The sequence below is a fragment of the Colletotrichum tamarilloi genome, assembly GCF_030869305.1.
Source record: "Colletotrichum tamarilloi strain Tom-12 chromosome Unknown Scaffold_6.1, whole genome shotgun sequence".
NCBI classification, from domain to species: Eukaryota; Fungi; Ascomycota; class Sordariomycetes; order Glomerellales; family Glomerellaceae; genus Colletotrichum; species Colletotrichum tamarilloi.
Genome location: NW_026849389.1, coordinates 1,114,753 through 1,139,441, shown reverse-complemented (window position 1 = coordinate 1,139,441; position 24,689 = coordinate 1,114,753). Strand labels below are relative to the sequence as shown.

The following is a 24,689-nucleotide window of genomic DNA, read 5'->3' as shown; positions in this document are numbered from 1 at the left end:
AACGAGCGCAGATCGGTGGAGAGCTCCGAGCTAGGGGTCGGATGAGAGCTTCTATTTGCCAAAGTCGAGATCGAGTGTCGTCGCTTGCCCGGGTTTGTCGTCATTCAGCGGCGTCGAGGGCGAGAGATGTGTTGTTGGCTGAGGTGAGCAGGTTGGACGAATTAGACAGCCCAAACCCGCCAGAGAGGTGGAAGAGGCGTAGCGGGTGATGGGTGTCGTACGTCCTATCGAGAGGAGAGGCGCGTCAGGGAGTACAAGACCCGAGACGGGGTTGAGCCAAAGTTGGAGATGGGAGAAGCTGGCAGAAAGACAGATAGGGGTCAGGTGTTGTGAATTGCCGGTTCGACGGTGAGTTGAACGGTACGCAATGCATTATTCGAGCTGTAGTCGAGGAAACATAGCTTGTCGCATCGCACGCTGGGCTGCGGCGCACCTGACGCCCAACGAAATATTGCTCCTTGGGGGGGCAAACAAAGACTGGGGAGGTCGAAAGCGGCGTAGCCTGTTGGAAGGTGAAAATGGAAAGGCGAAGTGTGAGTGGCCACAAGTCAATGGATAAAGTGCAAATCGGGGCGGGAAAAGCAAGAAAAGAAGAGCAAGATCAGGCCAGGCGAAGAGACAGCAAGGCGTGAGGCAGAGGAATGTCGAGAAGTGAGAAAGGGAAGCTGAAGGTGACTGGACTGGGGAGCTGCGCTGCTGGAGGGAAGGGACGGGAAAGAAAATATGCCAATAAGAAATGGCCACCCAGGATCTGGCAGGCGCCACCATCCGGGACGTGTGGCCGGGAGAGAGAGAGAGAGCTCTTCCACTATCCGTACCTACCTTATTACTAGGTAGGTAGGTACGTAAGTATGTACGTTCTGGGATCGCAGGTTGGCTGTTGTGTGTGGCTTTTCCCATGCACCTTACACAGCAAAGTGTCTGATTCTTCGAAGATCCTTCCTTGCCTCCGTTCCCTCACTGGAGGCTCAAGATTCTGGGGCTGTCTGTGCTCCGATGGAGATCATGGGGGCTTAGCCACGGCCTTGAGTGCCATGGTCCATGGAACACGGGAACAGGCCTTCTTCTGGACACTGCAGACTGCTAGTGCCTCGCTTTCGAGTGCATCAGATGTCACTATTTTCGTGACCATCCGCCTCGGTTCGAATCCATCTCAACTCGATCGATAGTAAACCAAAGTATATGCCAGCAACCCATCCTCGAGACCCGGTACCTTGCCTTATATATTCTCCGTACGGATAGAGACAGACAATGGAAGATCTTCACAGCAATACCTACGGAAAGCTATGACATGCATGAAACTAGCACCCCCGGAGCTGTTTCCCGACCCTGAATCCCCCCTCCAGTCGCAGGCAATTGCTGGCTTTAGGTAAGCAATTAAGGCCCACTCGGCATGCTACCTCACTCTGCGTTCCGTTCTTGCGACTTGCGGCTTGCCTCAATTCCGAGCTGAACCTTGATTGCTTTTGTCAGTTGCAACCGAGGTTTGAGTTGGATTATCTACAGGTAGGGCGCACTATTAGTCCTATTAGTTGTGTTCCTTCCTTGGCATCCAACTCAAGTTGTTGAGACGACAACTCCTATACGTCGTTTACGAAACCGAGACTCTATAACCAGCATCGACAAAGCCATCAATCTTAGCTTTGCTATCCATCTCAAAACAGACAGGATAATTACTTGATAACTTTTGACACCAACTTTCAACCTTTGCCCACAGACAAGCTGCAAGAAGCACTCGCATTCGAACCCAAACTACCGGCGGCCAATCAACAGCCGCAACATGATTTGAGATTCGCGATGGAGGCATACGTGTTCAGCACAACTTTACTGACGGCACCGGGTTTCAAGCCGTCTTGAAACTGGCCAGAGGGAACTAGAAAGCTTAATCCCTGCGCCCGGCAACAGTCCAGAGGAGGACGTCCCGAAGCATTCGTATCCAAAGTTCGAACAGGCGGGGTAACAAACGCAGCCTTGCCTTGTCATGCCACTGTCTTGTCTGTCTCGCGCGGCGCGTTTCCGACGACAGAAAGCTGTCAAGAAGCCCGGCTGACATTTCATCCCTCCCGGCCCGAAGCTCACATGCGACTGCGGCATCGCGCGCACAGTCTCGACCTTTCTCGGATGTTGTCACAGGATCGTGGGGTAGATTGGCCTTTGGCACGCGGCGGTATACCATATTATTAGCGGCAATGATGACTGAACACCAAGGTGCCATGTCTTGATCTGCTACATGGATGCTACTTTACTCCATCGTAGCTTTCATCCCATCACTTGATGTGCCGATCACCAAAGAGTACCACACCCCACAAACGCCGCTCCAAGCAACATCAACATACTCGAAGCTACACTAGTCGCCGCACCCGATGCCGCACCAGTCGCCGCCGTGCCTGTTGCCGTGCCACTTGCCGCACCTGTCGTCGAGCCCGTTCCCGCACCCGTTCCCGTACCAGTTGCGGCACCTGTCTCCGCAGGTAACGACGAACTTGAGCTCCCCGTGACAAGAGAACCGGTGTAAGGCGCAGGGCTTGTGAAGGGCGAACACGTTCCGGTCGCACTTCGAGAACTCATCAGAGACATTAGAGACGAAGCTTCCCAAGCCCCAACGTACTCGGATTCCGTGAGTATCCGGTGGACTGCCTCGACCTTCTCCAATCCTGCAGTAATGGCCACAACGACAGAGCGCGCCTCCACGAAGCATGTGTTGACGGCGAGCTCCTCATCCACAGTCCCGGTCCTGACCGAGGGGGTTGACGTTGATACGTGGCACCGTCCATACTGATCTGAAATCACGGGACGGCCGCCAGTGCCGAGCCGGCAGTCCCAATATTTCACGATGCCGGACGTGGCCGTATTGCTTCCGACCCAGCTAGAGCCCTCAATGTGGGTGACGTTGGCCGGCCAGTAACCCTCCTTTTGGCAGGCTGCATCGGCCGTTGGGCACACAACTTGGTATGTTGCCGTCTCGCGCTCGTACGCAACGACAGATGCTTCGAGACTCCCGGTCGGATGGGTATCATAGATAAAGAAAGCTCTAGCGGATGATGTAACTCGAGGAGCCTGCACGCTGGAGGTCGATGTCGCGGTCGTTTGCGCGTCGACGAGAGCCAATATCGCCGAGACGGCGGGAAGGAGCGACAACGTCTTCATCGTAACAGAAGGATTGCTCAGGGCGTGAAGTTTAATGATGTTTCCGGGAGCCGGGCGGAGGTACTTGTAAGTTGCAGGTGTTGTCTTTCACATAGTAACTCAAGCTCAGAGCGACGAAGCGGCCCCCTTTTAAATGACTTTTCGATGAAGCTTGGCAAAAGAGTTGGTTGTGACTTCAGTGAAGTCTGCCTTAAACCAACGGGGGTCGCGAAGCGAAAGGGACTTCTGTGCGGAGGAGGATATTCTTCCAGCCATTGGGAAGACTGTGCCTGACAGGGGCCCAATGTAGAGGTGCAGGACCAAGAGCTTAATTGAGATATGCTCATGGGTCCGGCGATGAAGGAACAAACCCTAGGAGTGCGAATTGATGTTGAGATCATTCTAGCTGATCTCACGATACCAGCTTCAAAATACGCTGGCAGGAGCATCCGTATCGACCCAGCTTGCGACTTGCAATGTCGGACGCAGACAGTTATAATCTCGATGACCCTGGGAGAAAATGGTCATCACCAAGTGATATTCTAAGTACTTACTTAGTTGTGAGGGGATAAAGGTGTTACCGCGATATCTATGGCTGCTTGTGCCGCTCAAGCTCGCCTGGGACGTTCAGGGAATTTCCAAGATGAGCCCGTCTGGACCTTCAAAAAAGAACAAGCTGGTCACGGCAGATACCAACCACAATGGGAACAATGGCTCTCGAACCGTGGTGGCATAGCCTCTGCTGTTGCTGCTGTGCCGCAGGATTACGAGAAATGAGGACGGCTCGTCACATGGTCTTGCTGACGTTAAAATGAGGTGAGGTCACCCTTTTATCATATCTCTGGAAGCAAGTTCCTCTCGGCTGGGTTGGGCCATGGGCCGAGCGTCGATGAGCAAAGCTCTTTCGCAACGACTAAACAAGATTGACGAGACTCCCTCTCGGCGAAGATGATCCTTCTCCCCCGATCCGATGCGGATGTTGAAAATACTCATGATTAGTGATTCTCCTCTGGTTCTGTTGGCGAAATTGTGGTCTGCCTGGCGGTTAAGAACCCCAGCAGCTCCTCCGAGGGGCGATTGGACGGCTGCTTCGTACGGCTGAAAGAAGCTTAGTCGGACCGCCGGGGGTTATCCTGCTAGAGGCGCAGACTCGGCCAGGGGGTGGGATGAGCTCAGGCCAATCTCTCAGGGCCATCCCAGAAGAGAAGCCTTTTCCCGCTCTTGGATTATTTGGTTGTCCATGCGTCGTATTTCTCTTCCTCACAAACCGCTCAGAGTTGGGTCTTGGAGAGGATATGGATGCTTGCTGGTTCATCAGCAACGTCTCAACAACTCAACGTCTGTCAACGAAAAGAGTCGATAAAAGATCGATCTATACATCTCCAAGACTCGAACTTCTACGTAGTAAGCACTGCCTGCGGGCGTTGATGGACCATACCACCCCAGTCCACGTCGGCGACTACAGGGTATCGTGTGTTGATCTACTTCCCCTTTCAAAATTTCTGCATCTTGCCGCAGGCGCTGAGCAGAAACCTCCATCTTTTGATTTCGGAGTTCTTCAACATCCGGAAGAAAGCCTGTGGGTGATAAGTTGATAACCCCACAACTACGGAGTACACTGTTCCACCCTTTCGCCCAGAGATAGAGATGAAGATAGCCTTTCATCTCCTCTTCCCCTCTGTCTCCATAACGAACGTGGCCACGCACACACCAGTAACCACACACACCAACCAGCCTGGCAACGGGAGCGCCCATGCCCTCAAGAAGCGCGAGCTCCTGAGCAAACGGGCGGACGAGGCAGCCCAGCGGTCCAGCCCAGGAGAGAATAGAGATGGTGGTGCGGCGTGCGGCGTGCCACCTTTCCATCCACGGGAAGGGCTTGCCGCTTCGGCCCTCTTGCTAAAAACGATCCCAGGCGCAATAAGGCGCCGCAACGGCGCGGTTGACTATGTCTGCTAGCTGGTCCCTTTCATTCAACCTTCTAATCCCGGACCCTTTGCTGGCGTTCACCTTGCCTTACTTTATACGGATGCCCATCTTGAAAAAGCAATTCGGTTTTCCCATTGACGAGGAAAACCTCAGATCTGGCGGCCATCGACAATTGAGATTGTGCGGAATCATGGATACGCTCAGCGTTGCAATAGGCAATCAATTGTAACCTCACAAATTCAGCCCGCAGGCCCGCCGTTCCCACAAACCCTGTTATTGGGTAAGTCGAATGTGGTAGCAATGTAGCATCCATGGTTGGCCCTTGTCAAACTGTGTCCCACAGCTGGTAAGCACTAGCAACCCAGAGAGCACATTGTCGTGATGCTCATTACTGAGTTGGCAATCTCTCTGCTTTGTCAACTTTGACTATACTACCCCATTGGTTCCTTTCCGCGGATCCAATTGTTCTGGGAAATCATTGATGCCAATCCATGAGGCCATGGTCCTTTTGAGGCAAGTTTTTCCCTCCTTAAGAGAGAGAGGCAGAGGGCGTGATAGATATCTTCCGCCCATCTCGTACCCGACTAAAAGAAGCGCATAAGGGCTGCCTGGGGCGATCCGCTCGCCTGCATGGTATCATTAACGCTTGTCTCTCCCGCAGAAGACGTATCCGGTGCCGGGATACATTGTGGCCAGAAATCACAAACATGTGTCTTTGCTAAATTGCTGCGCCCAACTCTCCAACACCATGTCTCCCAAGGGGCAACGGCGCACAAACGCTCCTGTCAAGCTTTCGTGGCTGGGCCTTGTGCGACTCTTGGTGTGCTCCTCGCGGCTAACCCGTGCGAAGGAAGCGCCAACTGGGAGCTGATTTACATGTTACTGCGTACGCTACGGAGTACAAGCTTCGTTTCTTAAAATCCTACGAACCACGGCAGATTTGAAAGGAGAGAACTTAGCGCCCACGTAGGCAACTGGAACCCTGCAAAGCCTCAGCCCATCAGCTCCATCACCAATGGTGGTTGGTCCCGTCTGAAGTTTCTTCTTCCTCACGTTCTTCTTCCTGTCCTTGGCCCGTCAGCCATCCACCGGTGCCCGCAGCGGTGGTGGTCCCGACCCCGTTCTTCGGGACCCCTGCAATATCTATCTTCTTACATACGCGAGAGTGTGGTCGATTCAAGGATTGGATCCGGCGACCCGTGCTGGCCCCCCTCTACTAGTGTAGCAGGCTAGGTAGCCATGCCATGCCATGCTCACTCTCACTCTCACCATCACGCTCATCACTCCGTGGTAACTCTTCGCCCAGACGTTGAAGAGAGTTCAACCATCAGCCCAAAGGATGGGTAACATGGGGGGCCATTGCCCGGGGTCAGATTTTACTGCAACGCTAGACTAACATGTCTTTCCACCCGTGGCCACTCCAGCTCCTTCGTTGATCTACCTCCTGCTCCTCCTCCTTCTCGATCCCAGCTCATGCTTCTCCCGTCCCGCACCTTGTCCAATCCTTCCGGCTCTTTTCTGGTGCCTGTCTGTCTGTCCCTCTCTCTCTGCCTCTTATGAGTACAGTCAAGTACTTAAAAATGGCTCCCAGGGTAAGTTCCCCGCTTGCTTGCTTTCCCCTTCCTCTTGGCTCTCCTTTCTCTCGGTTTTTCCCCATCTCTTTTGGTTTCTTCACAGCTTCACCAAAGATCTTATTCGATCCACCGAAAAACTGATCATGGCTACAACACAGCACCAGTACGATGAAGGCCCGGAGCTGGCACCTCAGCATCAGTACCCCGAGGTCTACCACCCGCCACCCCAGCAGTCGTACTCGGCCTCGCCACAGCCAGAACCCGTGACGCCGATGAAGCAGGAGGGCTCGACGTACGGGTACCCGGCCTCCGGCGTCGACCAGTCCGTCTACGGCGGCAACCAGTACCAGAACCACGCCGCCGGGGAGACTGCCCCTCAAAAGTCCAGAAAGACCGTCTGCGGCTGCACGTTCCTCGTCTTCCTCCTCTCCGTCATCATCGCCGTCTTGGCGGCCGCCGTCATCGGTCTTGCGGCCGGCACCGGCGTCGAGGCGAGCCGGGCCAACAACGCGATCCAGGAGCTGGCGGCCATGTCGGCGTCAGCGACGAGCGGCGGGACGACGGCGACGACGACGGTGACGGTGACGAGCGCCTCAGCGACGGCTACGGGGTTCAACGCCCTCACCAACGGCTGCACCGACTCGAGCGAGACGACGACTGGCCAGACGTACACGACTGACTTTTTCGGCAAGAAGACGTTCACCATGTACTGTAAGTAGTGCACCTGAGAGATCCCATCTCACTTTTTGCGCATTACTGACATGCCACCTCAAGGCAACAAAAACGCACCCAACTCGCCGTTGATGTCGCTCTTCACGGCAAACTTTGACAACTGCATGGACGCCTGCGCATCCTTCACAAACTACGAGCCCGGGTTCGAGGGCAACGCGTCGTGCACGGGTGTCAGCTTCATCCCGCTGTGGACGACGAGGGCGGGTGCCGTCGAGGGCAAGGCGCCGGGCAACTGCTACCTCAAGCCGGGGAACCAGACCAAGGGGAACTTGGAGACGCCCAATATCGGGACCGAGTGCCATGCCGCCATCATGAGCTGATTTTTTTGGTTTTCCATCAAACCTAATGAGAGTCAAGTCCAGGCCTCACTTGTAATTTGGAATGGCGTGGCGCGGGGCGTGTTTTGTTTCTCATTCTATATACCACTTATCTGGAAAAGATTATTACGTGTACTATGTGGACACAATTTTTGGGGCGTCAAAAGGATATTTAAAGCATATGGGCAGGGCAAACATACTTGCCTGGAAAGTTAAATGGCATATGAGAGAATTATTCCCTTCAGCCCACTGTGTCGACGCAAGTCTTACACGATGCTCTCCGTGCAACAGCATATCTCACGCCTCGGGTGGTCTTTAGGGTGCATTATATCAGATGATTTGATGATGGGAGTGATGCTTGAGTCAGTGATAAGGATGTTTCCCGAATTTGCAACCATTCGACGCATCGGATTGAATGAGAGCGAGTGGGAAGGAGTGAGATTTCGGTACGGCTCAGACAGGGTTCTCAGATACGACTTTAGAAGGAGGCCATTGGGAAGCCAGAAGCCGTCGCGGAAAACGAAGCAACTTTCATACTAGAGACTTGGGGCTGTGTGTTATTTGGCATGCGGCATCTGAGGCATATGAGGCAGGCAAGTGTGCCCATGGAGAGAAGGATGCCACAGCCGTAAGCTTTTCAGCTCAACTCATCATGATGAATGAGACGACAATCTCACAAACTTCAATCGGTGCATCTTATACAGCGTTAGGTTGAATATGGAGAGTTCCCGCGGACTCTATAGTCGAACCCGTGAGCTCTTTATGTTTTCCAGCCGGTAGACTGGCCGCCATCAGAAACAGTCAGTGAGTATCGTCACAATCACAACATTAGATATCAATTCCATCGTCAATTCAAATTGCAGCTGAATAAAGGACGACCCAGGGAAACTTCTGATGATGGATTCAAGGAAGTGATTAGAATCATGTTACCATCCATTCCGTCCGACTCAGTTACTTTATTGCCGTGGCTTCGAGTTAAGGCGCGTCCATAGTGATGAATGGGAGCCGGTATATCATGTTGCGTGTATCAGATGTTCTCACATCCATTAGTAAGAAGTGAAATATGTCGCATGTTCATCATCGAGTACAGCGTACTCACGATCCCGTATCATATCGTATCTTCTTTGGACTGAAATTGCTGCTTCGAGTTGAGCGCCAGCTTGGGGCATAGCATGAGCACTATGTATTCGAATCATGCGCCGTATCGTGTGATTTTCCTTGAAAGCCAGATTCCGTTGAAGCCTGTCTGTCATGACGGAAAGACTTCATCTTCGTTTTAAAATTAGCCATTTCTTGCTGCGTGGTCACTCTTATTCCAGACGCGTCGTAGGACGCTATCCCTCGCCATTCCTTTTCGAGGAGCTGAGCCCCCCGAAACTGGCTATCTCGTGGGCAAATGAGGACAGACATTCCACTTAGTTTGCATATGAGAAGCGCACTCACTGGAGCTAAACATTAAGTATTGCTGGAATGGGAGTGGCACTTGCCCGTGTTAGAATAACCCGACAAGGGTCTATCAAATATTTCCCCATCGGCAGGTGATAGCGCGATTCGCACGCAGACGAGCTGAACCAGACCCCCGGTATGGCCGGTCTCAGGCTCTCAGCTCAGGTCGATATTGACGTGTAAAGCCTTCATCAGCTTCAACGGAAGCCGCCACTGAAAGGTCTAGAATCGAGGTGAATGAGGAGAAAACGAGTCGCATATTCGTTGCTTGTCTAATTGCGTCGACGCAAGCCTGCCACAACAATGTACATAAAATGACGGCCGAATCCCTCGACGAACTCACCTAGCGGGCGGCTTGAGCATCAATCTTCTTCTCCTCATCGCATCTATATAATACCTTTATCGAAATTCCATCATGGTTGGATCACCTGCCACAAGACATCCTAACGGAGCCCGCCTCCTTGCCCTCGACGGAGGTGGCGTCCGCGGCGTCGTCTCCCTCATGATTCTACAAGAACTCATGCGCCGCGTCCAAGTGAGAAAGAAGCTGGAAAAGGAGCCTCTCCCCGTGGATTACTTTGAGCTCGCAGCCGGAACCAGCACAGGTGGCATCATCGGCATCATGCTGTTCCGACTTCGCATGACGGCCACCGAGGCCATTAAGCAGTACGACATCATTGCCACGGACGTCTTCAAGCCCAAGATATATGGCTGGAGCATTGGATTCCTCGGAGATACGCTCTCGTCCTGGGTTAACAATAGCAAGACCGTGGTGCAGAGTAGTCGTTTTGACGACGCGTCTTTGATCGCCGCCATCAATAGAGTTGTAGATGAACTTGGCTTGGACAAGGACGACAAGCGGTTGAAGGGGGAGGCTCTGCTTCAACATCCAGCAGCCGGCAAGTTGTAAGTCAATAAAAACTCCCATAACACCTCAGACTACGTCAAGATTCTAACGTTTGGAACCAAGGCTTGTATGCACAACGGCCCAAAACAGAGGCGAAACGGTTTTGATGAAGACGTACAAGAACACCAACATGTACACCAGTTCGACAGTAAACAACCTCATGAAGAGCCACGGAAACGAAATCACAATGAGTCTCGCGACGAGGGCAACTTCTGCCGCCCCGACGTACTTTCCCGAAGTCAAGTGGCCCGCGGGCGCAGAGAAACCTCTCACGTTCTGGGACGGAGGACTCTTGAACAACAACCCCATCGATCAACTGTGGAACGCGCGGTACGATCTCGTTCAGCCGGGAGAAGCACAAGAAGGGGTCGAGGAGCCCAAGATCTCGTGCGTGATCAGTCTCGGCACGGGCTACAACAAGACGGAGTCGCCAAACGACTCTTGGTTCCGTCTCACGGGGGTCGCGGCGACGGTGATGGCGTTCGCTACCAATACGGAAGCCAAGGGTAAGGATTTTTCGAGGCACATGGCGGCGCTCAACAGCAGGCAAAAGGGCCCCAAGACGGCATATATCAGGTTCAACCCGACGCTCGGGGAAAACAAGATTGGTCTGGCGGACTATACGCAGATGACGCTGCTGAAGGAGCTTGCCACGAAGTACATCAACCAGGCCTCTGGGAATGAATATTTTGAGAAAGCGGTTGACGCGATTTGCTGTTAGAGTTAGCCTGTACATGAATGAACGTTAAGCAAGATTGAAACCAATGATTGCGAATGAATCGCACTTTCCAAAGCCTCGACATAAGACTATTTTCCTCGGTATTGTGTTTTGTTAGCTAGGCTCATCCGAGTCACTGCTGCAATGTTGACGGCCAAAACAACTTGGAGATACCTCCGCCTGGCCCGGTTGATTCATTCTTGGGATCGCCGGTCTCGCTTCTTTCTCGATGAAGTCTAAGGGGACCCCATGGGATAGTTGTGATCATGCCAAAACTTGATTTTCAATCCTAGAAATCCTTCCGGCCGAGTTATCCACTTCAAACCGCTACAGACCGATGGAAGCCATCTTCGGTCGGCTGAAGGGCCATCGCGCCGTAAGCTTTGACCCAGACAGTCCTCCGATTTCGCAGCCGCTATTGACAAAGGGTCCTAACAAGCGCCTTTGTTCGAGGCTCCGAGGCTCTCCTCGTACGGCAGTGGAGTCCGGAGTGGGTGAGCAACCCGGGTCTAGCGCACGCCGAGAACTTGGACCGACGGAATGGGTGGGTGGCCGTTTCGCATCTCGAGTTCTCGACTCATCCCCCAGGCCGGGGGAGCGGTCAGCGGTCGTCGGGGGTGCGGCTGACGGGCGGGTGGGCTTGCAAGTTGCAATCAAGCATTTTTCATGCCCACATGGACATGGGAGAGCCGCGGAGAAACAGTCGCGGGAAGCCTGGGAACAAAACGCGGAATCGGCTTCGGCTTGAGACCGCACCTCGTTCTCATATCAAGTCTGATGGTGTCGGTCTTGGTTGCCAAAAGTACCTGATAGTGGAAAGTCGCCTTTTCCACCTTTGACCGGCTAATTACTGCTGGCTGGGTAGATCCCATCTCTGCTCAGAGATTTCACAGGATTAACCTCTGTCATGGTCATATACCTCAACTCTGCTTCGACCTTGACTCACAAGCCGCTCATCTAGGTCCCGGCCGACATAACGACGTTGAAAGAAATCGTTGTGCATGGGTGTAAGACGGGAATGCGAGTCTCTACGCCCTTGGTGTCCTTCAAGAGCCAAGGCCGGCGCAGTTGCTCGTGGCTTGAAGTGTGGTGTTCTGGGTGGATGGCTGCAGAAGGCGGGTCAATTATTAATACCGGTTACACAGGACCATGTTGAGAAGGACGACATTGGCTGAACAGCCTGGGTAGAAGCACCCCCGTAGGGTTGGCTATAGTGTTTAGCTTCAGCGTTTTCTGGTGTGAACGGCCTTACCGTCAGACGGACATGTTCAACACCCCCATTGACTAGTAGCGGAACATACCATGAGATGGGTAGGCTGCGGAGTAACCTACTGCAGGCAAAGTTGCCAAATAGAAGAGCGAGCCAATGCTGTGATCTTCAGCTTATCGGCTGAGGGCGACGAGTCCATTGCATCCTTTGCAACCACCTCAGCCTTCTGAAATGTAGAAACAGCATGATGGTTCTAGAAAGCACCCTGCAAATTGCCGTGCCATGCTGTATCCGTATGCGTCCTAGTACCAAAGTTCCCAAGGATCTGTTCTGTTCGTACTTACGATATCAACACCCTCCTCTTGTGTCGATTGCCGACGATGAATGAGTCTGCGCAACTTGAGTCTAAAGCGATATTATCCTTGGGAGCATCTGATGTTAAGGATCTTTTTATCTTGACTTAAATCCCACAATGACATGAGAAGCCGCCGGCCAACTGACGGCGCCCTATCTCAGCTACTACTGCTTACACTCCGCATCCCCTCCGCCAGAACGCGAACCAGCCTTTCCCATACGCAGACGCACAAGGAAGACGCCGGCGCAAGCGCAGACTCGTACGCGGTAGAGATGTGGGGGGTGATCCCTCCCCCCCGTCCGAAGGGTGTGCATAGTAAACTTGTCAAAAGACATGCGACTTGCGCCCTTCTGATGACACGACCCATTGTAATCCCGGTCTGGCGAGCCAACCATTGGTGACTCCGACTTGGACGCTTCCTCGAACGCCAGAATCCATCTGGCTTGATCCGATCTACTGAGCGAGGAGGATAGTCCTTTTGAATAAAAGATTTCGTCGCCTGGAACTCGTCTGTCCCGACTTGTACCCTTTTCTTTCCTATACCTTTTTTTCAATTTGCCTCCGTGGGACTTTTGGATTTGTCACAGACTCCAAAGAGCCCGGGCCTATTCACCATCTCGACCGTTCTTGGTTGTCAACTCGTCGTTCAAGAAGATTACACGGAGCGGGGCTCACCGACGCCCTTCCGGTCTCTTTGACGACTGACAAGCACCATCGACATCGACGCGACACATTGGAGCACCACTACGCCCTATCGATCTGCAATTCCATCTGCAGGAGATCTCTCCCATGCCATTCACGCCCTTCAGGAAGTTTTCCAAATCAGCCCGCGCCCTTCATTAAGGGCCAGTCAGTACAATGACAACCATCCCCGAGGACACGGGCATGGACGAATTCGTCAACTGGGAGGCTGCCGCTACCGAGGTGGGCAACATCTTCAACATGCCCACTCAGGACGTGCCACCCACCGACCCCAATCTGGACCTGGTTTTGGAAAATGCCGACGATGACGATTTCGGATTCGTCGCCCTTGAGCACTTCTCTGGGGATCTTGCACCACCAGGAGCTGGTCTGACTGATGGCAACCCCCTCGAACTGATTGACACGCAACTGTCCAGCGCCCAGGAGGACTGGTGGTTCGCTCCCGAAACGCCATGCAACAACTGCATCCTTGGTGGCTATTCGTGCAAACAGATCAAGGAGGGAAAGTTCAAGTCATACTGTACTTCCTGTGTTGCTCTTCGCAGCGAGTGCAGCTTGGCCGAGCACTTGCCTGGCGGCCTGGCCGACCTCGACACATCTGATGCCATCCCTTCCCAAAACCCCTGGCCCATCATGGGTGACCATCCGCGCGCCGTTCAGGAAGATGACCACATGGACCTGCTATCATCTCTGAACGCTTGGCCGGCGATGGGTGATCATCCTCGTGGCACTCTTGAGGACAACGTTATCGCTGCTGGTCTGCCCGAGACATCGACACCAGATCTACTTAGAGGTATGACCGCCTCAGCCGAGCAGCCTGCCGTGGAGATTGCCCAAGCCAAAACAGCTACTCCGGCCAAAGTTGGCGCTCGTTTCTCTCGCGAGTCTGTCCGTATCTTGAAAAACTGGCTTTCCACCCACACACGTCACCCCTATCCGAGTGACGAAGAGAAAGAGATGCTTCAGCGCCAGACTGGCCTCAACAAAACTCAGATCACCAACTGGCTTGCCAATGCCCGTCGTAGGGGTAAAACGCAAGCTCCTCGCTCTACTTCTCCCCACCCGCGTAGCTACAGCGGTGCTATCGACATTCCTCAGAGACGAGGAACTCCGGCGCCGGACGGCAGAGTGCGCAACATGAATCCCTTGGAGCGTTGGGTTGACTCCCCGCCCGAAAACGAACCCGCTACTGTCTCTGCCATTGCTTTGGCCGTTGCGTCTAGTTCTAGAACATCATCATCAGGTATGACTCTTCCCATCTGACTGAACAACATGCATCATGAAGCTAACCTCCTTCCAGGTCTTACGAGCCCGTACAGCTTCAACTTCACCGACGACGGATCGGGCAAATCTCTCTGCAATGCTTCCTCCGCCAGCTCTCTCGGAACGTCCCATGGAACGTCCCACTCCAGTGGCGGCTCATTCGCGTCTGCCTACTCCCATGCCTCTCGTGGCTCATTCGGGTCCTTTGGGTCTTTCAACCGCGGCCGTAGGCGCCGCAGGAGGCGAGTCGGCACCAAGGTCGAAGAGAAGACTGCTCTCGCCGCTCCTCCCAAAACCTTCCAGTGTACATTCTGTACCGAAAGTTTCAGGACCAAGCACGACTGGCAACGGCACGAGAAGTCTCTCCATCTTTCCCTCGAGAGGTGGGTGTGTGCCCCTGATGGGCCTGTAGCAGTCAACCCGGCGACGAATCAGCTCGCCTGCGTGTTCTGTGGGGAGGCCAATCCCGACAACGCCCATGTTGAGAGTCACAATCATTCGGCATGCCAGGAGCGGCTGCTCCAAGAGAGATGCTTCTACCGAAAGGATCATCTGAATCAGCACTTGCGCCTCGTCCACGACTGCAAGTTTGTCGATTGGTCCATGAAGGCCTGGAAGGTCGCTACGCCAGAGATTCGGTCACGATGCGGTTTCTGCGGCGTGGTCTTGGACAGCTGGGGTTCGCGAGTGGAACACATTGCCAACCATTACCGTAGTGACGGAAATACCATGGCGGACTGGAAGGGTGACTGGGGTTTTGAAGCACCGGTGCTCGAGATGGTCGAGAACTCGATCCCGCCATGTATGCACCGACCCCTAAGCTATCCCGTAGACAAGCTCCCAAAGTCTAACTTGTGGTAATACAGATCTCATTGACAATGAGCGCAACTCGCCCTATCCGTACAAAGCCAGTGGCGCCCCAGCCGAGACCCCTCGCAACGCGTACGAGCTGATCAAAATCGAGCTGGCATACTTTATGCAGAACCACTACGATAAGCACCAGACCCTACCAGACGACCGACAGATGCAGCTGGAAGCCTGTCGTATCATTTTCGCCTCTGAAATACTGTCGATCCGAGAAATCTCGTCCGAATTCTCCTGGCTGCGTGATCTGATCATGTCAGACGAGGAAGTCAAACTATCAGCCAAATACGGTCCTATTCGTCAAGCGGCTGAGAACAGGCTGTCTTCCTTGAAACTAGCCTCCAAAGATACCATTTTCCAGACTTGTCCTTTGGAAAATCAGCTTCACGAGTTCGTTAGAGCGAAGAGGCTACTGGGCCTCACCGCCATGGACGATGAGCTTCAGCAAACGGCAGCAGAGATTGTTGGACGTGTTGAGGAAGTCTCGATCAGTCCTTCGGATCACATTGCCAGTTGGCTCGTAAGATGCATCTTCTCCTCGACCAACTGGCTCGCCAATTTCCGGCAACGAGCCCATCTTCCCCGAACCGAGGACATCGTGGTGGTCAACGAGCGATCGACGGATACCACCAAAATCGACTCGACTATCCACAACTACAGCAGGCTGGAACACTCCTTGGCGGACTTCATGGACAAGCAGAGGGCTTTGGGGATCGAACCGGATGACGCAGCCCTGCAGCGCGAGGCCAGGATGGTCATTTACGAATTCGACGACGGCTGGAACCAGACCGCAGCCGACAACTTGGAGTGGCTCGCGGCCTTCAGACAACGCCACCAGCCCGTCTCTGCGTCGGGGTCGAGTATGACCACCTCGCCAGAGTCTCAGGGCCAACAATCGCTGCAGCATTCTGGCTCCGGTATTTCGCCTGTCAACTTCCAAGCAAACCTGCCTTCCTTCTTAACGGCCGACACGGCTGCGGCCTATCTGCCACCCGATCAGGCTGCACTGCCTCGTGGCGTCAAGACGGGTCCTTTCTTCTTGAACGACGCAAATTGCTACCGCCGTTTGGCGCGTACGTTGAAGAAATACACGGTGGCGGCCATGTCGGCTGATAACCCCCACCAACATACGCCGTCCGATGCCGAGCTACAACTCCAAGCACGCCTCATTCTATACGATGAGTAAGTTTCAATCCGGAGACCACAAGATACAAAGTACCGTGTAGCTAACCAAAGCCCCAACAGTGACGACCCATGGAACCAAACCGCAGCCGATAACGCAGAATGGCTGCGCCGCTTCAAGAGAGATGCGGGTATCATCGCGGAGCCCGGCCCCGGCCTCCCGCCCGGCGACGCTTGGTCCCTCGAGCAAGGCGGCACGGGCTTCGCGCCGCCCTATGCCTTCCCCAAGGGCGACATGGCCCCCTTTAGCGAGAAGACGACCGAGGTGCCGATCCGCAATGTCAAGTTCTTCCAGACGGATTCCACCATAACCAACAAGTACCTCGAGACCTTCAAGACGCGGTACCCGAAGCCTGCCACCATCTTTTGCGCGCGCGAGCTCGAGGACGGGCTGATCAAGTTCGTCGAGTCGGAGATTAGTCTGACGGGGTCGTTCCCCGACGACGAGGCGATCCGGGTCAAAGCGAGGATGATTCTCAACTCGGCCGAGACGGCCGCGGACGACCCTGTGTTGTTGGGCAAGTTCAAGGGGTGGATGATGACGAGGGGCCAGATTCCGGGCCGGCAGCAGCAGCAGGCGCCCGTGCTTGTCCGTCCGCAGCCAAGGCCGCTGCCCACGCCGGCGTCGACGGCGACGGCGACTTCTGCCCCGACGGTGTCGCCCGCTCCCGCTGTTGCATCCTCGGGTACCCCCGGACTGACGCTGTCGGACGCGGAGATGAATGATATCTTGCAGGATATGAACTTTGACCTGAGTGCGGCTGACTTGGAGGGTCTTGACGTGGCCATGGGGATGGATTTCGGAACCGGCGCGGGGCCTGCGTGATAATAGACCTAGAGGTAGCGGGCGCAACTTCTCTGCTACCTTCCCTACAAATGACTCTACGACGGACTATCCTATAATTGAAAAAAATCAGAGGCAGACGGCCCGACGTTCAACTGGGTCGATGAAAGAAAAGTAAACGGAACGATATCACAGGAACAGGATGACGGGCGTTTGGTTACGGTTGTTGGTTCTTGAGCTTGTATACCCAATAAAATCTCATCTTACATCATGAAACTAGATCTTCCCATGTGGCTTTGGGTCTCTGCTCTCATCTCCAGCCAGCCATAAAGTGTTCATTCTCTCAGATTGTTTTCATGTCTACTGCCCCCATCTTTTTCGCAGCCCTCCCTCCGGACGAAGGCAATGAGAGGAAAGGCGCTGGTAACTCGATGTTCATGTACAGCGTATCAGGCCCATGATATTCGAGAAGAAGTAGTCATAGAGTGTACGATATATCTTTTCTCCCCTTAGCACAGAAGTGGCTTGGTGTAGGTTGGTAGATCATGGACGGCACTAAGAGCACACTGTGTCTCAGACTGTACTCGTCTCACCCAACGACGCGAATTTGTTAAGAGACAGGCCACACTGGAACCGAAATGCTTATCCGTTATGCTCAAACAGTTAACATAACGCATGTTATGACACTGTACAGCATCCCTCATCACTCAACGACATGCTTACACCTCATCATCCGCTCCTGAAGTTCAATCATTACTTTCTCTCCACGAATCACCTCACTGCAACTCGCCAAGTCAATTCAAATCACAATTCTCAGGGGTACTGCGCAGCATCACAAATTTACTCATCACCGTTATAGGAAACCTCTTGGCAGTGGAGCAGCACACAATGAGCTCGGCTGTCCCCACGACTTACAGCAACCGCCCCAGAACGCGGCAACGACTCCCCAAGGCACCTCCCGCCCTGGACGTGCCAAATATCGACGAAGACGCACCGGAGAGGAAGCGGGTGTTGAATGTTTTGGCCCAGCGCAGATACCGTACGTTGTCTTGCTTTTCACCGCCTCGCCGGAAACTCCCATCGTTTGGTCAGATGCACTCTACTGCATGGCGCATCGTTGTCACATCTCGACTGCATCAAAAGAGACTCACAAGATTACTTACTCTGAAAGGATAGGCGAACGCAAGAAACAAGACCGCCTCGCCAGGGAGAAGAGGCGCGCCGATGGCCCAGAGCATCGGGTGTCTGAGACATGCGTCGACCACGGCGGCTCTCCTCCTCCGGCAGCGGCTGCTGCTGCTCCACCCGTTCCTGATGCCGTCGACCCGATTGAGCAGACTGCAGACCGCCGCCTTCCATTTAACGCTGACCCGGATGGCGGCGCTACTGTGGGATTCAATCTGGACACATCTACGGCGTGGCCAGCCGATCTCTCAGACGACAGCTCGATATCGGAGCTGCTGTACGGTACGAACCTACCAATGTTCGACCACGGCTCAGACAGCGGCGAGACCGCGATGACGGTCCTGCCCAGTCCGCCTTCGACCATCGACCCAGCGTCCCTCATGGACAGCGGCGCGTCCCTCTCGCCGTCAGAGTTCTCCGACAGCTACCTCCTGCCCCTGAGCGACCTGAAGCTCCTCACCGGACTGCTGCGAGTGGCCACGCGACTGGGCTCCGAATCCGTCATGTGGGATCCGGCGGCGACGTCGCCGTTCAATGTGGGCGCGGGCACGCCGGTCGAGCAGCTGCCCGCGACGTGGAAGCCGACGGCGGCGCAGGTGCTGGTGCCTCACCACCCTATCATGGATTTCTTGCCGTGGCCCGACGTCCGTGATCGGATCATCAACCTGTTCAGTCTGCCTGACGGGGCGAGACCGCCTGCGGCTCGGGGCCAGCTGGGCCTGGTCAACTTTGCGTACGACCTGGAGGATTCTAGCGAAGGGGCGCGTATATGGGGTGGGGACCCGTATGATGCGTCGAGCTGGGAGGTTGGTCAGGTACTGTTTGCGAGGTGGTGGTTCTTGTTTGATAGGAGTGTCATTGCTCAGAGCAATAGGTGGCGGTCATTAAGGGGTGCCAAGGCATTGGAGATGCGGCCGGGCAGTGTGGTTGACTTGACTGATGCCGTTTAAGCGTCTTGCAGGTCGTAGGCATATAGAGTGCATTTAGACCGACTGAGAGGCGAAATCAAGAGTCCAACCAATACTATTGGCATAACCACTACTTTGAAGATTGCCGAGGATTAGTCTGGACTCACCCGTGAACTCTTGACAACCCAGTTGGAGAAATTGAAGCTCCGTTCACTTTGAGAAAAGTCCGTTGCCACAGTCAATGCCGGGTTTGAGCTGAGACTTGCTAGGCATCAGCATCAAGCTCGCAGCTCTCTACGAACGAACGGATGGGCCAGAAGAAGCATGCGCAGCCGGACTGAGGTTAGATGCGCGACATGGAGCTGACGGGCGACCGGGCTAGTGCATGTAGTCGCGGAAGGCGAGATGCTTGGCCGGAGCTTATTGGCTTCGCTTGGAAGCAAGATGCGGGAGCAAGTCAGTCGCTCCGAAATTTGAACGTTCCGCAGGGAGAGCAAAATGGTGTTGCTGAACTCTCAGTGGCCGATCTGAGAGAAGCGTCGCGCGTGCTGTGTTGTCCTGTGCGTTACAAAGTACTTCGGAGCTTTGCGCCGTTGTCACTGTCGGACTCGGTTGCAGTGATCCGGGGATATCGGTCGTTGGTGTGACGGGGGGTTTTACTGCGATGGCCCGATGTAGTATCAAAAGCTTCCCGATGCACCAACTTTATCCGGTCGAGAGGCATGACACAGAATCCCATCCCTCGTTTTACAGGACTTCTGCCTCTGCCATGTAAGTGACTGACCGCAACTGAATGTGACCAACGATCGCCATTCCGAAAAAGGGTTCCCGGGATGTACTGCCCAACAAGCCTTTGCGGCGACTTGGTTTATAGTTTTGGGCGAAGGAACTTCGTGTTTTGATCTCCCCGTTTTTCCCGGTTTCCCGTTTCCTGTTTCCCGAGATTTAGGAAACCGTTTTGTTGGTTTAGAGAAACTTGAGCCAACGGGTTGCAGGCGTTTCAGCGAGAGATCCGCCAATCATACTAGTTGACAAACCCCGTCTGTGTGCAATCACGTAATACGTGGTAGAAACTAAAACAAAAAATATCGAGTAGCAGAAGGGTGCGGTATCTGGAGAAATGGAGACCCTTCTTGGAGCTACGCAGTATGGAGGCTCTTGGAGGACGAACAGTCGGAGACTGGTGGGCTCTTGTGTGGAGCGCGCGAGGCGCCAGAGGCTGGAAGTGGCCGACCGCCGACGACGGACCCGAGGATGGGAAGGGAAAGCCCTGGTTGGAATAAACTTCCACGGTGCGAAAGCGACTGGCTTGGTTGGTGTATAGTGGTGTGTAGAGGTATGCATGTGTGTTTCTGTGTGTGTGTCGGGGAAGCATGGGAGAGGGTTGTGACTTTGTGAGGGTGCAGTGTACCTGACGTAGGTCGTCCCGTCTGGCGGTGAAGGGATGCGGCGGGCGAGAAAGTATCCGGTCCTTTCGTCACCTCGGGCACATGCCATCAGGACACCTGTTACAGTCACTAATGTGAGTCCTTGCCGTAAGGGACTTTGGAACAGATAGTATTCACTCACACAACGACCTTATTCTGTGTAATGAGAGCACAGATGAATGAGACGGAAATTTCAAGAAACACAAGTTTTTTTCGTACCTTACAGAGTGAGCACCTCTACGGAGACTTGACAGTTTTTCTGCCGCACCCCGCAGTTGCACAGGGCAGGGACGATCACCTCATCGATGGAGGGTCACTGAGGGTAGTAAGGTGGGGGGGACTCACTCGCTCAATGGAAGTCTCAGAGTCACTCTCACTCTCACTCTTACTCTTCAAGAGTCATGGAAGACCCGCGGTGCTCGGTGCGACATCCGTCCCTACCTTACCATCCATGGATGATGGATCTCTGAGAGGTCCAGTGAAATGTACCTTAGGTACCCACGTACCTCGCAATGGAGGGGCAGTCGCCAATCATTGGACCCTCTCATGCGTAGATTCCCTCCTTGTTCGGAGCTCTGATGCAGCAAAAGCGTGGGATGGGAAGGGTCAGAGGGTCTGGAACTAGATGCCACCCGTATCTACGTACCTTTACCCTCCGTCACTTTCTCCTTCTTCTCCCCGGTCTATTAGGTACTTTTCTGAACTTGAGCACTGAGGTAGCACATCTCGGCCGGTGCTGCAAAATTTCCAAACTTCTCCCCCTTTCATACCTCAAAAGTCCAATTCCCTTCAAGTGCCTTTTTTTTTCTTTTCTTGGGACATCTGGGAAATTGTCTACTGCGCAGACCCGGGGATCGGTGTGTTAGGAGAGACGCACCATACGCTTTTAGCCAACGAGATTGTTTGGTGAGTTATTGACTTCTCGTTTCCCTTGCTTCAGAATGTCTAGACTTTTCTCCTGGCGTTCCTTAAACACGCGCCTTTTACCCCTCCACCATTCCATTCCTACCGCCCACCATTCCACTTCCACCCCGCTACTTCTAGCTTCTCCGCCACTTTGTCTCCCTTACCCAGGGCACTTCCACGCCACTTCTAAATAGCTTCATTTTTCCATACGGGACTCTCGCTCCCACAATCTGCTCTTCGTATTTGCTTCCTCTAGTCAATTGAGTCTGACAAGTTTGCTTCTAGCAACACCCGGCGATTCTAGCGAGCCCTTTGGCGGCCATACTTCCACCTGTGCTCTGCCTTTGAACCACTCAGAAAACTTCCACCTACACAACCGCCAATATGCACATCAAGGCTATGCTCGACGAGTCCCGGAGGACGGGCGAGCCCTCCTTCTCCTTCGAGTATTTCCCTCCTAAGACGGCTCAGGGTGTCCAGAACCTCTACGATCGTATGGAGCGCATGTACCACTTCGGTCCCAAGTTCATCGATATTACATGGGGTGCTGGGGGCCGCATCGCCGAGCTCACCTGCGAGATGGTCCTCCAGGCACAGTCCATCTACGGTCTCGAGACCTGCATGCACTTGACTTGTACCGACATGGGCCTGGAAAAGGTCAACGACGCTTTGCGCAAGGCCTACAAGGCTGGTTGCACCAACATCCTAGCCCTGCGTGGCGACCCCCCGAGAGAGCAGGAGAAGTGGGAGGCCACCGACGACGGCTTCCGCTACGCAAAGGACTTGGTCAAGCACATTCGTGCCACCTACCACGACCACTTCGACATTGGTGTCGCTGGCTACCCCGAGGGCTGCGACGACAACAAGGACGAGGAGCAGCTGCTGGACCACTTGAAGGAGAAGGTCGATATGGGCGCCACCTTCATTGTCACACAGATGTTCTACGACGGTGACAACTTTGTTCGCTGGGTCGGCAAGGTTCGCGAGCGTGGCATTACCGTCCCCATCATTCCCGGTATTATGCCAATTGCCACCTACTCCAGCTTCTTGCGCCGCGCAAAGCACATGAACTGCAAGGTGCCTGAGGAGTGGATGGCTGCTCTGGAGCCTATCAAGAACGACGACGTTGCTGTTAGAGAGGTCGGTAAGGGTCTGGTCGCCGAGATGTGCCGGAAGATTGTTGCTGCTGGCATTCACCACCTGCACTTCTACACCATGAACCTGGCCCAGGCCACCAGAATGGTTCTCGAGGAGCTGGAATGGATGCCCACGAGCGACCGCCCTGTGAAGCATGCCCTTCCCTGGAAGCAGTCCCTGGCCCACGGACGCAGAGAGGAGGATGTACGCCCCATCTTCTGGAAGGGCCGTAACAAGTCTTACGTTCTTCGTACCCAGGACTGGGACGAGTTCCCCAACGGACGCTGGGGTGATTCTCGGTCTCCCGCTTTCGGTGAGCTGGATGCCTACGGCATTGGCTTGACCGGTACGAACGAGCAGAACAGAAAGAAGTGGGGCGAGCCCAAGTCAGTGAAGGACATTGCCAACATCTTCGTCCGATACCTTGAGACGGAGCTGGACTCATTGCCTTGGAGTGAGGCACCTCTCACTAGCGAAGCCGATCCCATTCGCGAAGAGCTCATTGGACTGAACAAGCGTGGCCTCCTGACCATCAACTCGCAACCTGCTGTCGACGGCGTGAAGTCGACCCATCCAGTACACGGTTGGGGACCGGCAAACGGCTACGTTTACCAGAAGGCTTACCTCGAACTCCTCGTTCACCCCGATGTGTACCATGAGATCGTTGCCCGCGTCGAGAAGAACCCTGACATGACTTATTACGCCACCACAAAGAATGGCAACTTGAAGTACAACGCTTCAAATGACAGCCCCAACGCTGTTACATGGGGTGTCTTCCCGGGCAAGGAGATTGTCCAGCCCACAATTGTCGAGGGTATCAGCTTCATGGCCTGGAAGGACGAGGCCTTCCGCTTGGGCATCGACTGGGCACACTGCTTCGAGGCTGGGTCTCCCAGTAGAACCCTTGTTGAGCGTATCATGAACGAATGGTACCTCATCAACATTGGTGAGTCTTGCTCGTCAGTTTGATCGTGCCGAGCACATATGCTAACATTACCCAGTGAACAATGACTTCCACCAGAAGACAGCTCTCTTCGACTTGCTCGAGGGCCTTGAGGTAAAGGAATACAGCGACATTTCGGCTGAGCCTCAGACAAACGGAGCCGTCAAGGAACAACAAACCAACGGCAGCGCTCCTACCGCCGCAGTTGCGGCAAACTAACGAACGATTCATTCTGACTTGTGTTTAACACACCCCCTTTACTACTATTTACTTAAGTATGCATCATGAGCGGCGTTTTCAACAGGGCAAAAGGGGGTCAACTTTGTTTTTTCAACAAAAAACTTTTTCAAGTGGCATGTTTCTATCCATGGCATTCAAGCGGTAAATGCATGAGGAGAAACCAAAAACCGAACACACAAATCACACCACACCACACAACAAATGTCAAGGAGAAGAGGAAACGGACAGGAAGGGAAAGCAACGGAGCAAATGCATATATCTCAACGATACCCCCATACAAACGGACCACAAGTTTCTTTTCCCCAACGAGAAGAAAATGGTCCGGGAGAACTACACAAACAACCAGAGAGCAAGGAGTTTCAACACGGGTCTGTTTTTTATTTATACTTAGAGATGAATTCTCTTTTTGTTTGTCACAAGCGTGTTCGGAATTCTTTTTTCACGTTGGATAGCAGCAACACAAGCCGTGTATGCTATGAAATGAGGGAAATGACGACGAAACGCAGGAAGGGAGGAGGAAAAAGGATTGATCACGACTGCAGCATGAGGTGACTGCGGCGCGTGAAAAAAAAGGGAGAGATGAGTTGGTGAGGATGGATGGAGGGAACTTTGTGGACTAGTGTCGTCGTCTAGTCTATCTTCAGAGCCAAATCAACTTGGGCTTGACTGTTTCCTCAAACTACACTTCTGGCGTCTTCCCAACCTGGTGATGTGCTCTTCTGTGATGAAACTTCGTTGAACCTTGTTCACGACGGAGGCAGGGGTGACGGGGTAACGAGTCTTCGTCCTGTGTTAACATGCTGCTCTATCTCTGTCCTCGCTGTCTTCGCTTTT

At 53.9% G+C, this 24,689-nt stretch overlaps 8 protein-coding genes across 8 annotated transcripts; 7 read left to right on the top strand and 1 right to left on the bottom strand.

Moving 5' to 3' along the window:
- Window positions 1-2,283: 2,283 nt before the first annotated feature.
- CTAM01_02894 (uncharacterized protein) lies at window positions 2,284-3,147 on the bottom strand (the record flags this gene model as incomplete). The annotated part of the gene is made up of 1 exon (XM_060518932.1): window positions 2,284-3,147. The coding sequence occupies one exon, from the start codon at window positions 3,145-3,147 to the stop codon at window positions 2,284-2,286; it is 864 nt and encodes a 287-aa protein (XP_060386735.1).
- Window positions 3,148-4,773: 1,626 nt separating this feature from the next.
- On the top strand, window positions 4,774-5,085 carry CTAM01_02893 (uncharacterized protein; the record flags this gene model as incomplete). Its single annotated transcript, XM_060518931.1, has 1 exon — window positions 4,774-5,085. The coding sequence occupies one exon, from the start codon at window positions 4,774-4,776 to the stop codon at window positions 5,083-5,085; it is 312 nt and encodes a 103-aa protein (XP_060386734.1).
- A 1,687-nt stretch (window positions 5,086-6,772) lies between these two features.
- On the top strand, window positions 6,773-7,681 carry CTAM01_02892 (uncharacterized protein; the record flags this gene model as incomplete). The annotated part of the gene is made up of 2 exons (XM_060518930.1): window positions 6,773-7,340; window positions 7,404-7,681. 2 exons carry the CDS (start codon window positions 6,773-6,775, stop codon window positions 7,679-7,681), a joined length of 846 nt encoding a protein of 281 aa, XP_060386733.1.
- A 1,858-nt stretch (window positions 7,682-9,539) lies between these two features.
- Window positions 9,540-10,752, top strand: CTAM01_02891 (uncharacterized protein; the record flags this gene model as incomplete). The annotated part of the gene is made up of 2 exons (XM_060518929.1): window positions 9,540-10,030; window positions 10,095-10,752. 2 exons carry the CDS (start codon window positions 9,540-9,542, stop codon window positions 10,750-10,752), a joined length of 1,149 nt encoding a protein of 382 aa, XP_060386732.1.
- Window positions 10,753-12,436: 1,684 nt separating this feature from the next.
- CTAM01_02890 (uncharacterized protein) lies at window positions 12,437-12,715 on the top strand (the record flags this gene model as incomplete). Its single annotated transcript, XM_060518928.1, has 1 exon — window positions 12,437-12,715. The coding sequence occupies one exon, from the start codon at window positions 12,437-12,439 to the stop codon at window positions 12,713-12,715; it is 279 nt and encodes a 92-aa protein (XP_060386731.1).
- Window positions 12,716-13,172: 457 nt separating this feature from the next.
- CTAM01_02889 (uncharacterized protein) lies at window positions 13,173-17,151 on the top strand (the record flags this gene model as incomplete). The annotated part of the gene is made up of 4 exons (XM_060518927.1): window positions 13,173-14,259; window positions 14,317-15,081; window positions 15,146-16,325; window positions 16,389-17,151. 4 exons carry the CDS (start codon window positions 13,173-13,175, stop codon window positions 17,149-17,151), a joined length of 3,795 nt encoding a protein of 1,264 aa, XP_060386730.1.
- Window positions 17,152-17,997: 846 nt separating this feature from the next.
- Window positions 17,998-19,244, top strand: CTAM01_02888 (uncharacterized protein; the record flags this gene model as incomplete). The annotated part of the gene is made up of 2 exons (XM_060518926.1): window positions 17,998-18,148; window positions 18,286-19,244. The coding sequence occupies 2 exons, from the start codon at window positions 17,998-18,000 to the stop codon at window positions 19,242-19,244; spliced, it is 1,110 nt and encodes a 369-aa protein (XP_060386729.1).
- Window positions 19,245-21,919: 2,675 nt separating this feature from the next.
- Window positions 21,920-23,834, top strand: CTAM01_02887 (methylenetetrahydrofolate reductase; the record flags this gene model as incomplete). The annotated part of the gene is made up of 2 exons (XM_060518925.1): window positions 21,920-23,618; window positions 23,674-23,834. 2 exons carry the CDS (start codon window positions 21,920-21,922, stop codon window positions 23,832-23,834), a joined length of 1,860 nt encoding a protein of 619 aa, XP_060386728.1.
- Window positions 23,835-24,689: the final 855 nt, after the last annotated feature.